Source organism: Onychostoma macrolepis, chromosome 11, assembly GCF_012432095.1.
Source record: "Onychostoma macrolepis isolate SWU-2019 chromosome 11, ASM1243209v1, whole genome shotgun sequence".
NCBI classification, from domain to species: Eukaryota; Metazoa; Chordata; class Actinopteri; order Cypriniformes; family Cyprinidae; genus Onychostoma; species Onychostoma macrolepis.
This window is the reverse complement of record NC_081165.1, coordinates 12,178,653-12,193,159: the sequence shown is the minus strand read 5'-3', so window position 1 is coordinate 12,193,159 and position 14,507 is coordinate 12,178,653. Positions and strand designations below refer to the sequence as shown.

At 36.3% G+C, this 14,507-nt stretch overlaps 1 protein-coding gene across 3 annotated transcripts in view; it reads right to left on the bottom strand.

The window, feature by feature from the left end:
* Positions 1–14,507, bottom strand: part of xxylt1 (xyloside xylosyltransferase 1) — an 80,993-nt gene that overhangs the window by 66,084 nt on the left and 402 nt on the right. For 2 of the 3 annotated variants that reach the window (XM_058791877.1, XM_058791876.1), the window contains exons 2-3: positions 13,484–14,050; positions 6,310–6,457 (exon numbers count right to left, since the gene is read on the bottom strand). In XM_058791877.1, coding sequence (XP_058647860.1) covers positions 6,310–6,457; positions 13,484–13,969 — 634 coding nt within the window. In that variant the 5' untranslated portion in view covers positions 13,970–14,050. Of the gene's footprint in view, positions 1–6,309; positions 6,458–6,687; positions 6,905–13,483; positions 14,051–14,507 lie in introns of those variants that run through there. The other variant, XM_058791878.1, reaches the window with a different exon arrangement.

Sequence of the window (14,507 nt, the reverse complement as noted above, 5' to 3'; positions counted from 1 at the left end):
GGGTGGACAGGTGTCTTTATGCAGCTAACGACCTCAAACAGGTGCATCTAATTTAGGATAATAAATGGAGTGGAGGTGGACATTTTAAAGGCAGACTAACAGGTCTTTGAGGGTCAGAATTCTAGCTGATAGACAGGTGTTCAAATACTTATTTGCAGCTGTATCATACAAATAAATAGTTAAAAAATCATACATTGTGATTTCTGGATTTTTTTTTTAGATTATGTCTCTCACGGTGGACATGCACCTCGATGACAATTTCAGACCCCTCCATGATTTCTAAGTGGGAGAACTTGCAAAATAGCAGGGTGTTCAAATACTTATTTTCCTCACTATATATATATATATATATATATATATATATATATATATATATATATATATATATATATATATATATATATATATATATATATATATATATATATATATATATATATATATATATATATATATATATATACACACACGTGTGTGTGTGTGTGTGTGTGTGTGTATATATATATATATATACACACGTGTGTGTGTGTGTGTGTGTGTACCTACTTAACCATATTTTGGGGACAAATTTGTACCCAAAAGTGAGCTAAACCTGACAAAATCTCCAAAACCTCCCTTTGAGGACGTCCTCATTTGTAAAAACCAGTTTAAAAATAAAGTAAACAAAGGTTTTTTGAAATTGTAAAAATGCAGACAGTCTCCTGTAAGGGGTAGGTTTAGGTGTAGGGTTGCTGTAGGACAATAGCACATACAGTAAGTACAGTATAAAAACCATTACGCCTATGGAATGTCCCCATTTAGATAGCTAAGTAAACACGTGTGTGTGTGCATATTTTATATGTGCAAGTATTTTTTTTCCTCCTCCCGAAACCATACCGAACGGTGACATCAAAACCGTGGTATGTACCAAACCATTACACCTCTAACACCTGGATCATTTCTATTTCAATGACCAGCAGGAGAACAAAGTATGCTGACCTGCTTCCTGTCAACTTGCAAATTGTTTGTCTCATGCAGAAATTCAAAATGTACAAGTAACAACTCAACTTTAAAAAAAGACTCATTCTCCCCACAGGCCACGCTCTCAACTCCCTTTCTTAGCCTTCCACACAAGTCACTTCGACAGTGTGCTTTGGCACTCCTGCAGATATAAATGGCCCAATTGTGAAATCACAGGCTCTACACGACCCAGTGAATCAAGCTAGAAAGTGAACTCAGGAGGGAGTTCCTGACCGAATAAGGTGCACATATTAAACTCAGACACTACAAGCTACACATTCAGCAATAAAAGCATACAGACTTTCAAAGGAACAATATTACAAAAACCCACTATTGAGCAACAAGCTATCTGAATTGTAAAAAAGTACAAGACTCATTGACCCTGTCCCAAATGGCACACTTCATGTGCACTTTCGGTCTTGAGGACTTAAAATGGCCCTGCGTGCACGTGTCCGTTAAGTCCACGAGACCATAGGGTGTCCCATTAGTCATTTTAGTGTTCAGAAGGGGGCTCACAAGCACCCCCCTTGCGACCGCTATGCGGCCTCGGTACACACTTCTGCTGAACCCGCAAGCCTGTGAGCTATGCAGCCGACCTCTACCCAGCAGTCAAAGCAGCATTACATCACGAAAGTGCGGACTCTGAGGAAGATTGTGAGGGTTTAGGGTACCATTTGGGACAGGGCCATTCTCCCCACAGGCCACGCTCTCAACTCCCTTTCTTAGCCTTCCACACAAGTCACTTCGACAGCGTGCTTTGGCAGCCCTGCAGATATAAATGCTGAAATTGTGAAATCACAGGCTCTACACGACCCAGTGAATCAAGCTAGAAAGTGAACAACTCAGGAGGGAGTTTCTGACCGAATAAGGTGCACATATTAAACTCAGACACTACATTCAGCATTTCTGAATCTTCAGCTTCCAAAGCATTTCATTTCAGATATGAATTATGTCTCCTCCGTAAGAATTGACTAAATCGGCAGAGAGAAATTTGCAAACAAATCGACCCAAACATCCCTGCAGGCCTTACTGATGTGCAGGCAGCACTTTTCAGAGAATCGCAGTTCGTAGAATGCGCATTCATTCTAAAATTTTCATTTCCCAGGGTCCATAGGTTCTCAGAGTTGTTGTTGCTACTTCAGACTTTTTGTTTTCCAGAAGTGCCATCTGCCATCTTTAGGGCATTCTGGTGCAGTGTTGACTGAGGTAAGTGAACTCATGCGCAGTGTCTTTAAAGGTCACTGGCCAAAGAAAACAATTCCTGAGCAACAAGGTGAGCAATAGGGGAGAGACTGTAGGATATATAATGTTACAAATAATATTTATTACACTTAAAATGCTTTTGATTGTACAAAACTATAGCTTTTAAATAAATAAAAATGCTAAATAAACAAAATAAATTAATAAAAATAATGTTTGCACAAGATGAAACGCACTTTGCATTTGTTTTGGGTGTGCATTAATTTTAACATCTTGTAATGTCTGTTAATTAATCAGAATCAAGAATGCTGTATACAAGTAACAAAAAACATTTTATTAATAAACATTTATTTGCAAATATTAACATTTACACAATATTTTTCAATATGAATTTATTTATTTTTCTTTTCTTTTTTTTATTAATATACATACAAAGAGTAAACAAAATACACATACAGACTAACATAAAACAACACACAACATAAAATAAGCCAAGTACAAAAACAGCAAAAAGAACGCACATTTATATATAGGTTGGGAGTGTTGAGTATTGTGGATGTTGAGTCATCATTTCTTTGGGAATTATTTTCTCCTTCCTTCCTTCCTCCTCCCCTCCCCCTCCTCCTTTTCCCAATAATAATAATAATAATGAAAATATTTTCCCACTGACAAGGATACCCATATATGAATTTGAATGTATTTAAATTGCTTACAATCAGCATAAACCTGTTAATTGTAAAAACGAAACTGAATATGGCACAAATATGGCCAGCTGTGGAACAATTCAAATTAATTTAGTTAGAATGTATGAGATTGAAAAAAAACTGAATTTATTGATACCTAAATAATATATAAATATATAAACCAGGTTTAATATATAATTATTGCATATTAAAAGTTACTGCATCTTTGAAAACACAATTCAGTTTATTACATAAATCTCATTCTTGACTGTAAAATATGCATCACATTAAGTTTATTAGTTAAATTAATGTTAAAACAATGTAATCCAAATGAACGGATTGTTTTAAATATCTTTTTCAATGTATAAATGCTCAACAATGATCACCAGTTAATGTACACTCAATATGGATTTATATTAAAATATATTAAATGAAACTTCAATAACATTGTTAATGTACATTAAGAATTTCAATTAAGTTAAGAATTATATAAATGTGGATTCAAAATCTAATTTTAACCTTGAAACCAAATAATGTTATTTTAAATTAAATTTAAATTAAATTACTAATCAAATAAACAAATTAGTGACATTAAGCATTTAAATTTAATTTAATTCTCAAGTCATACCAATGAAAATAAAAGTATTAAATGCAAAAGAGGCATTTTGTGGGTCTCAGACCTTTGACCTAATTTCACATTAAATACTGATCTGATCATGAAATATTTTACTATCAATAACGAAAAGAGCTAATGTCTGCTAATGTTGTTCCTACAGATTATTAGCGTTTCCTAATATGATATACTGTGTGAAGTTCCAAGAAAGCAATGTAATGTCAGCATTCGGTGTCACAGCCACAAGCCTAAAAGCTTTATCAAACACTCATAGGTCTTTTCCCTCTCACGATATCATCGATTTGTTCAGCTGACAGAGTCCAGGGAGTTGCATTTAGTTTAGCAGTAAACCCATCTGGGCATTCAGCTGGCACAGCAAACGATGCCTGGACAACCATTTGTTTAAATGTGAGAGTGAATGAGTGGCCGATGGCTCTGTGTGTGAGAAGCAGCAGTGTCACTGAGGACAATCGACCGCCCCGTCCCGTCCCGTCCCGCCCCGCCCCCTCCCAACACTGTGCCATGTGCCAATTCAGCACCTGTGAGCGAGTCGGCACATCTGACACCATCAGCGGCCTCGTGTCCAAATCCATTCACTGCCGGACTGATTGAGGGCCGCTTTCAGGATGGCCGAATGTACTGACCTTTAGAGAACACAGTTAGAATGTGCAGCAGGAAGTGTGAAGGGGAAGTTTACATGAACACCGAATGTTCTGCAGCTGCCACTTTTGAGATGGAAAAGTTGGGTCACAGTATGGTTAATAAAAAGTGGGTTAGTCCTAATCTAATCAGGATAATAATTATGACTTCCAAAACAGACATATAAACATAAATCAAAAGTGCTTAATGCGATGTATTTTACGTGACACAAGCTTCACATAACAAAATTGCAACAAAACCGTTTTAGAAGCCAACAGAGGCCACAGTAGTCCTTCATTCACTTAAAATATTTATAATAGATTAAAATACACAATTTGAAAAAGCACTTAGAACTGTACAAGAGTTACATACTATATACTTACTAATCATACCAATATAAAAATAATAATAAATGTTATTATTAAATAATATTTGAATTTTTGCTTTTTTCTATTATTTTGTTTTGTAGATTTCTTATTTAACCTGTTTTCTCAAGGTTTTAAAGGTGCCATAGAATAGAAAACTATTTACCTTGGCATAGTTGGATAATAAGAGTTCTGTACATGGAACAGAACACCATTGTTTCCTCCTCCTTATGTAAATCTTGTGAATAAAAAACAGCACTGAAAAATAGGCGAATCAGAACATAACACCGACTGTGACATAACAGTCGGGATCATTAATAGTTACGCCCCCAACATTTGCATATACCCGCCCATTCTCTAGGCCAGCCGCCAGCCAAACCATCAGAAGTTGTGCAGGTATTGTGAAGAAACAAGCGAGGACAACAGCGAAAATGGCAGATCATAAAAATAAATGTTACGTTCCAGGCTGTGCAGGGGATGTGAAGTGCAGGGATGAGTTGGTGTCTGTATTCAGAAAGGCACGGAAAGCAAATAACACGTTCTAATAAAATAACGCGAGCCACTAAGGGACATGGTTAGCTCCTTGATAACAGTAGCCTGTTACACTACAGTACATAAGATTTCACTTACCACATAAACAGAGTAAGGAGAGATGACTGAGGATGATGGCGAATGATTTACAGATCCTGAGCACCACTGACAAGCATCTGATCTTGTAAAATGTGTGGCAAGTAATGCCACTATAGTTTACACAGAGCACGTGCGACTGCAAATCTCAAAAGTGAAAGTGAAACTAAAAAGCGATGGTGCATTCGAAAACAGTTTCAATGCCCCGCATATTAATAGCAACCCGACGATATAACTGCGAGAGAAAGCATTGAAATATATATTTTCCCTGTGTTTCCTTCCTGTGAGCTACTGAAATGAGCTGCACTGTGAAACAGCCAATCAGAGCAGAGCTCAACATTATTCCAAATAAGGCAATAACAGACCATTTCATTCTAGGGAGAAATCCTAGGGTTGTAAATGCACATGTAAAACCGTTTCTGGAGATTTTTTGCCCTTACCTAAGCCACATATCTTCTATGTAGATATCAGAGAACAATTTAAAATATTGTATCAATGCATTCTATGACACCTTTAAAAATAGACAACACAATAATAACAACAACAACAACAACTACTATTATTTTCAATAATAATAATAATAATAATAATAATAGTAACAACAACAACAATTATTATAATTGTTTTATTACATGTTACTATTAAATATTTAATATTTTAATATATTTTTGATTTTTCTATTTTTTGTTTAGATTTTTTAGCCTGTTTTCTCAAGGTTTTAAAACACATACAACAACAATAATTACTATTATTATCAATAATAACAATAGCAATAACAATAATAATGCATCAATAAATTTTTTTATTTTTATTTAATAAACATTTTAAGGTTTTATTACTTTTTAAGTTTTAGTTAGATTTTTGTTATAATCATTTTATTTAATAAATTGTTTTCTCAAGGATTTTTTTTTTTTTAAATGGACAACACAAAAATCATGGCCTTTATGCAGTTCCATGTTTGGAACCAGTCATTATCCTTGTTTGGAAATGCTAGTATTTTGAATCTTTTGAAACTTTAAGTTTACTTTAGTTTTATTGTCCACAAAGTGAAAATTTGTCACGACTTCACCATACACAAACACAACATTGCATTAAAAAAAATAAAAAAATAAAACACCAAACCAAAAGTTGCAATTGCTTTTTTTACGCCAATCAACAACATCCACGTCGAGTCACAGCTCACCTTTAGGCATGATGCGATGCATGGCCACCGACAGGAAGAAGATGGCGTCGCTATAGTATGCACCGGAACCTGCACTGAAGTGTTTCTGCATAGCCTCTACAATGGGGAATAATTTCTCCGTAAGGGTGCCTACATCGTGAAACACCACCTGGAAAAGACAACAGACAATATCTGTGTTAAACAAGGGCATTTTTGTGACCCTAGTGACACTGACACCACATATTTTCAGATTTGTGCATGGGTGGACAGGAGTGAGCTGTATTTCTACCCTTCGCTTGGGTTTTGGCACCGTGATTTTATCCTCAGGTGTTCACTGTTTGGCTCACTGAACCTTGACAGTCGTCTTTGACTGTTCCTTCCATTGAAAACACATAATACCTGTGTTTGTCCGCAGTGCAATCGGCCCCCTAATCCTGCTCTGCAATGCAAGGCTTTGGCGTTGACTCGACTCATGCAATCAGATAATGTGTATCTCTCGCTAGGTTGCACAAAGAGGATTGATGTGGGGGGTTCATTCATCACAGATTTCCCATTAAGGTTTTGATTCCAGGGGTAATATACGTTTCTGCCATAGGATTAGAATTCCACCTTCAGTCTGGTGAAACAAAAGCACTCATTCAGCACAAGCTCAAAGAACACGGTTGATATTGTAAAAAAAAAAGAAAAAAAAAAGTTTTGTCTTATTTTTGTGGAGTGCAAAAGTACAGTTAGACAAGTATTTGTTGCATGAAGCAGATTTCCTTCAAAACACAAGAGTTTCTTTATCCTTTATCTTTGGGCTCAGAAAATTCATAAAAAGTACAATTGAAACTTTAAGTGACATACAGAATGTGCTTCTCTTTTCACCTTAAAAAGGTATGATCAAATGTAATAAAATATAATTTATTTTTACTGTCCTGAAAACTCAAAAATTCCACATAAAAGTAAAGAATCGGAAAATATCAATATTTCATTTAATTGGAAGTTGACTGAAAATGTAATCAATCTAAATGAAGGAATTGCCAAGCGAAGTGAACTTTGCAATGTCAAACTCATGGGTTTGATTCCCAGGGAATGCATGAATTATTAACAAGAAAAAGAATTCAGAAATAAATACTGTTACTCAGCAAAGATGTGAAATTGATCAAAAACAACAGTAAAAACATATACAAATATTACAAAATATTTCTGTTTCAAATAAATGATGTTCCTTTGAACTATATTAATCACAGAATCCTGGAAAAACTGCATCAGTGTCCACAAAACATTAAGTTAAGTTTTTAACATTGATCATTTTTGAAGAATCACGAGACAGGAGTAAAGACGCTGAAAATCCAGCTTTGCCAATACCATCACAAAAATAAATTACATTAAAAAAAATATTTAAGTACAAAACAGTTATTTTAAATTAAAATAATATTTCACAACACCACTGTTTATTTACTGTATTTTTAACCAAATAAATACAGCCTATGTGAGTAAAAAAAAATGATGGCAAAATGTATATGTCAATACATTCCTCGCTCAATGTGTTCCCACTGCATAGAAACCCCATGAATTGGAATGTACCTCATCAAAAATAGTCAAGCATCAAAATAAAAAAATCTGCTGCAAAAATATGAAGTTTGGGAGCAGTCCATTGAATAGCCCATTTCAACACAGTTTATTTGTGATATCGCCCTGAATTTTTTATAAGCAAAGTGCTTTCAAGCCACTAGTAAATAATGCAGAAGCAGTTAGAAATAACAGAGGAAACAAAACTCCATTTTGCTCATAAGAACTTCATAAGAACAAAGAGAACAGAACACTCATTTGAGCTCCAATGAAACTGTCATTTCACTTCAAAAGAACTAATAAATAGGAACAAAAACTACACCAGTAAGCAGTAGCTTCATTTTATAGATGGAGTAACTGCAGGGACCGGATAACTCTTCCAGGAATTCACACGAGTTTCAGAGCGTAACCGCATACAGAGCTCAGTTTAATCTCTATTATGAGCACATGAAGTGCTGTGCAATATTAAATTAAAGGATTCTGACAGTGTTAATGCCCATGGACAGCCTGCTGGTCATTTTATGCGCTTCTGACTTTCCAAATAGTTCTGGAGGTGTGAAGGTGTATAATAAAGTGAGAGTGTACTTCATTATATGAGTCTGGATGCTTTCCTAGTATTACTGACAATCTGAATATATCTGAATATAGTCATTGAGAATATGATCGCCTTACTTAGACTAAAAAGTACCATGTTACAGTCAAGGTATCTTAATAGGGTAATTGAATTTTATATATACACACCATTGTACTAAATGATCAGTATATTCATGGTACTTCAATACACTTCAGAGAATACTATGATACTACATGTCCAAAAAACATTGCCATTTCAAAGTAGTTTAGTGTGGCCACGTCATGTGATACGTGACCATCATCTGCCTTTATCTACCAGTGCAGTCAAACTGCAACACACAGATGTCTAAGACTAAAACGCTCAAATCATCAACCTTTCACATGCTTCATTCAGTTCCTCAAAGAATGACACATAATGACCCCCAGCAGCAGGAGCCATCATCCTTTCCCTGAGAACACGTCTGATGAGTTCACACTGGTTTCATCTTATGTCATGAGACTGTGTGGGAGTATAGTGGAACTTTCCACACGCTCTACATCTGTGTGCTTCAGTTAGGAGAGTGAGACTATCTAGACTATAGTTCAGTCTGTAGCCCACAAAGACAGTCCGCCCTAATAACCACACGCCAAACCAAGCACACGATAACAATACTACTACTACTATGATTATAATATAGAATTATAATATATTACAATATAATAATATAGTATAATATAATACATAACTTGTACTACTCCCCATCCAAATTACAATAAATAATTTTCAAAACATCAATGATTTTTAAAAACATCATCACCTTTTAATCATTAATAAAAACTATTATTACTACTACAGTTATTGCTGTTAAATATATATTAGATATTTACCATTTACAAATTCCATGTGTTTATGTAACAAAGTACCACATATGTTTTCTACAAGTAATAAAATGAGTCCAAAATAACAAATCATTCTCATCATAATTTATTATTCACCTGAAGCAGGCTGCTGTTGTGTGTGTGTGTGTGTGTGTGTGTGTGTAACTGCTTTAATCAAAAAAGCAGGGGTGGGCAGAGATGATGATTATCGGATGTTGCATTAAGCCAAATACTCTACTCATTATCTTATTGTGCGTGTGTGTGTGTGTGGAAGAGTCAGGATTAAAGCAAGGTAATCTGAACCTGAGTCTCACAGCATCCCTGCTAAACTGAGCCTCTATCCATCCGTCAGTCCAGGACAGAGGATCAGCCTCCACTAATGCTGTTGCTAGGCAGGAAACACTGCCGTCTGCTCAATACAGAGACATTGCGCTGCATTTACATGATCAATCAAATGAGACGCATAAAAAAAATCTGAAACTCAAAAGTCAGGTGACGACCCGACCACCTGTCTGTCTGAACTAGGCCAAGTTTACTTAATGGTACTAAAGACAAATCCTCTACAGCGGGATCGGGCCAAAGATCCTGAAGCTCAAAGAGAAATCACAAAAACCTATTGTGACAGAGCAACACTGCCCCCATGTGACCGGCACACGGCCAATGACAGCCTTCAATGTAAATACTTCATATTTTATCATTCGGGTCAGTAAACGATCACAGAATTTTCATTTTTGTGTTAACTCTATTTAAATGTTCCCTAAGTTTGTGAAGAGTAAACAAAGTTCTTCTTTTAGAGCATAAATAACATTTACAATGACTTTTAAACGGCAAATTATGCTTATCTCAAGTTTCTATCCACTCAAATAAAGACATGATCTTGATGTTATAATTTTTGTGTGTTCACAGAACGGCCCTAGTTGTTTTGATGAACTAAAAAAAATCTGGTATACAGTGTTTGAGCAGTCCTGAGGGAGTTCTGCATGTTGTTATTCTGTGAGCTGATGTAAAGGAAACGTCTGCTGCGTGACCTCTAGTCCCGTAGATGATGTGTGCAAAGCAACTGTCTGATTTCAGCTTTCCTGCACTGCCACCTGCTGCGCTTTCAAAAAGCAGAACATGCTTTTATGCATTAAACAAGAAAACCCTCAAAAAATTCCAATTAAATGTCACAAACCAAAAATCTTACTGGCAACTTAAGCTAAGCAACAAGATTAGGGCTGCAACAACGAATCGATTAAATCGATAAAAATCGATTACTAAAAGCGTTGGCAACGAATTTCATAATCGATTCGTTGTGTCGCGCGACGCGAGACGTTTGATTATTAAAAAAAAAAAAAACTTTAGTTGAGCGGAGTGAACACACTCTCGCACGTATGCTAGCAGAGTTTGGCGCCTCATAAATAAAAAAAAAAAAAAAAAAAAAAAAAAAAAAACGAGCGGAGGTAGAGGAAAGATACATGGCGGAGGCAGAGAAATCCGTGCGACCCAAGTCATCCAAGGTGTGGGAGCAGGGCGGCGTTATGTATGGCAGAGTATGGCAGTTGCCATACCCTAGCCCAGTCAGGTGCTGTGAAAAATTATCCAAACTTGAGTCGCTTATAATTCGTTTTTATTATTTTAAATCAGAGAGTTTTAAAAATAGTAAACCAATGATAAGCATTAAAATAACTTGTCAGTAAAACTGTAACGCCATTGGATCATCGAGCTCTCAGCGAGACCTCAACTTCACCCCGCCTCCGTTCAGATTGACGCGCGCACAGCCTGGAGAAGATGAGATCTCTGCTTTTCGCAATGCAAGGGTGAATAAATAATTGGTGTTTGAATAGTACAGCGTTTTCTTTACTCAAACACTATGTCAGTAAAGGATAATGTTTTTGTGTGTTTGAAGAGTGGAGAAGAATTAGTTATTTGCTGTCTATATCGTTTTAAATATCCTGTGCATTATGTGCATAAGCGCTTAATTTGAGATTTTGGCCAAGTGTATTAAACAACAAGAAAAACTAAGCGCCCATATAGCTACAATCAAAGTTATATAACCTGTAAAGTTGATGAAAGCATAATGCACTTAATGCACTTATGCACTGCATAACAGTTACAGCCGTTCTAACGACAGACAAAACACTCCATCTCCGTCATTCTCTGGTCAAAAACATTATTAACTCCATTTGAGCTTGATTTTCATATAATGTTAAGTGCAGGTGTCTGATACAATACCAACGCTAACGACGCAGTGTTGTTAAATTATTTAATTAGATGCACCTGTTTGAGGTCGTTAGCTGCATAAAGACACCTGTCCACCCCATACAATCAGTAAGAATCCAACTACTAACATGGCCAAGACCAAAGAGCTGTCCAAAGACACTAGAGACAAAATTGTACACCTCCACAAGGCTGGAAAGGGCTACGGGAAATTGCCAAGCAGCTTGGTGAAAAAGGTCCACTGTTGGAGCAATCATTAGAAAATGGAAGAAGCTAAACATGACTGTCAATCTCCTCGGACTGGGGCTCCATGCAAGATCTCACCGTGGGGTCTCAATGATCCTAAGAAAGGTGAGAAATCAGCCCAGAACTACACGGGAGGAGCTGGTCAATGACCTGAAAAGAGCTGGGACCACCGCTTCCAAGGTTACTGTTGGTAATACACTAAGACGTCATGGTTTGAAATCATGCATGGCACGGAAGGTTCCCCTGCTTAAACCAGGCCTGACTTAAGTTTGCCAATGACCATTTGGATGATCCAGAGGAGTCATGGGAGAAAGTCATGTGGTCAGATGAGACCAAAATAGAACTTTTGGTCATAATTCCACTAAACGTGTTTGGAGGAAGAAGAATGATGAGTACCATCCCAAGAACACCATCCCTACTGTGAAGCATGGGGTGGTAGCATCATCTTTGGGGTGTTTTTCTGCACATGGGACAGGGCGACTGCACTGTATTAAGGAGAGGATGACCGGGGCCATGTATTGCGAGATTTTGGGGAACAACCTCCTTCCCTCAGTTAGAGCATTGAAGATGGGTCGAGGCTGGGTCTTCCAACATGACAATGACCGAAGCACACAGCCAGGATAACCAAGGAGTGGCTCTGTAAGAAGCATATCAAGGTTCTGGCGTGGCCTAGCCAGTCTCAGACCTAAACCCAATAGAGAATCTTTGGAGGAGCTCAAACTCCGTGTTTCTCAGCGACAGGCCAGAAACCTGACTGATCTAGAGAAGATCTGTGTGGAGGTGGGCCAAAATCCCTCCTGCAGTGTGTGCAAACCTGGTGAAAAACTACAGGAAACATTTGACCTCTGTAATTGCAAACAAAGGCTACTGTACCAAATATTAACATTGATTTTCTCAGGTGTTCAAATACTTATTTGCAGCTGTATCATACAAATAAATAGTTAAAAAATCATACATTGTGATTTCTGGATTTTTTTTTTTAGATTATGTCTCTCACAGTGGACATGCACCTACGATGACAATTTCAGACCCCTCCATGATTTCTAAGTGGGAGAACTTGCAAAATAGCAGGGTGTTCAAATACTTATTTTCCTCACTGTACAGTGTGGGGACCAGGAATAATAATAAAACAAACCTGTAACCTAGTAAGATTATACCCCAGCACATAATAAAACATCCATCACTTGTTATATATATATATAACAACAGTTACACCTAGTGGAAAGTTCTACAAATAATAACAATAATAGTAATGTCTATTCATGTAATTTAAATTTATTTAAATTTGAATCATTAAATATTTATTTAAATATAACATTTTTATATAGATTTTAGATATTTTATATAAATTAAATAATTGCGCTTTATTGGACTTCTTTTAAACTAATGAAAATAACAGCCATTGTATTCGTCTAAAAGAAGAAAATCATATACACTTAGGATGCCTTGAGGGTGAGTAAATCATGGGATAATTTTCATTCTTTAATTGCATAATTATTTTTGTTTGTTTTCTATTCATTTTTTTTTGCTATATTTTATTTCATAATTTACATAATGTTTTATATATTATAATAACAAATGTATCAGAAGGTGATTATTGTACTGTAAGTACTACTACAACTACTCCAAATAACAAGAAAATATTTTTATCATCATCAAAATCTATTGTAAAGACATCAAAACATGATATAAACAAAAACAAAGCCAATGCTGCATCATCCAACATCAGCACACACTGCAAAACATGAAGGTTTGCCGAACATACCTCGTACCGGAAGGTTGCATCCAGCAGAAGTTCAGGAAGCATCTTTTCCCCCAGCTCTCGACTTCCAGCATCAGAGACGTAATGAAGAACCAGCACCTCCTCCTCCAGGAACCGTCCATGTTTGGCCACGGAGCGCATGGCCACCTGAAACTTGTGCAGCAAGTTCAAGCTCTTGTCAACTTTGGTGAACATCATGAGAGCATGAAAGCGTGATGGCTTTCCCTCCGGCTCATCTCCAGCTCCCGTTCTGCTTTCTGGATGTCCAGACCGGATGTCTATGGAGAGATCTGCATCATCACGATTGGTGTTGTGGCTCGCCTGTGTTTCCTTGATCCGTTTTGTGGTGCTGGAGAAGTTCTGCTTTTCAGAGCCAAAGTAGTAGAAGGCCACCACGGCCAGAGCTGCAGCAAAGAGCAGCATGATCTGATAGGACCTAAAAGTGCTGATCCTTCCCATGGTGACCGACAACACCCGCAGGACACCCATGGATCCTCTTCTACATGCACAAAATAGGGCAGAATGCCCTTTCTTCTGTCTTGTTGACACTTCTTAATCTCCAATCACACCCTGAGGGCAAAAAAAACAGGAATCACTGACATTTTACAAAGATCAACCTAACGGCATTATATTTCTCATTATATTAGACAATAAGGACTGTTTATTACACAAATCTTTCGTATGACTTATATATATATATAGCAATTAGTGCTGTCGAACGATTAATCGCGATTAATCGCTTCCAAAATAAAAGTTTTTGTTTACATAATGTGTGTACTGTTTATTTATGTATATAATATTATTATATATTTATTTACATGTATATAACTTTATATTATTATTTTTTTATATTATATATAAATATATTTAATATATAAACATAAAATTTTTCTAAAATATATACACAAGCATGTGTTTGTATTTATACATAATAAATATACACTGTACACACTCATATATTATGTTAAGAAAAACTTATTTTGGATGCGATTAATCGTTTGACAGCACTAATAGCAATGTGTTATAT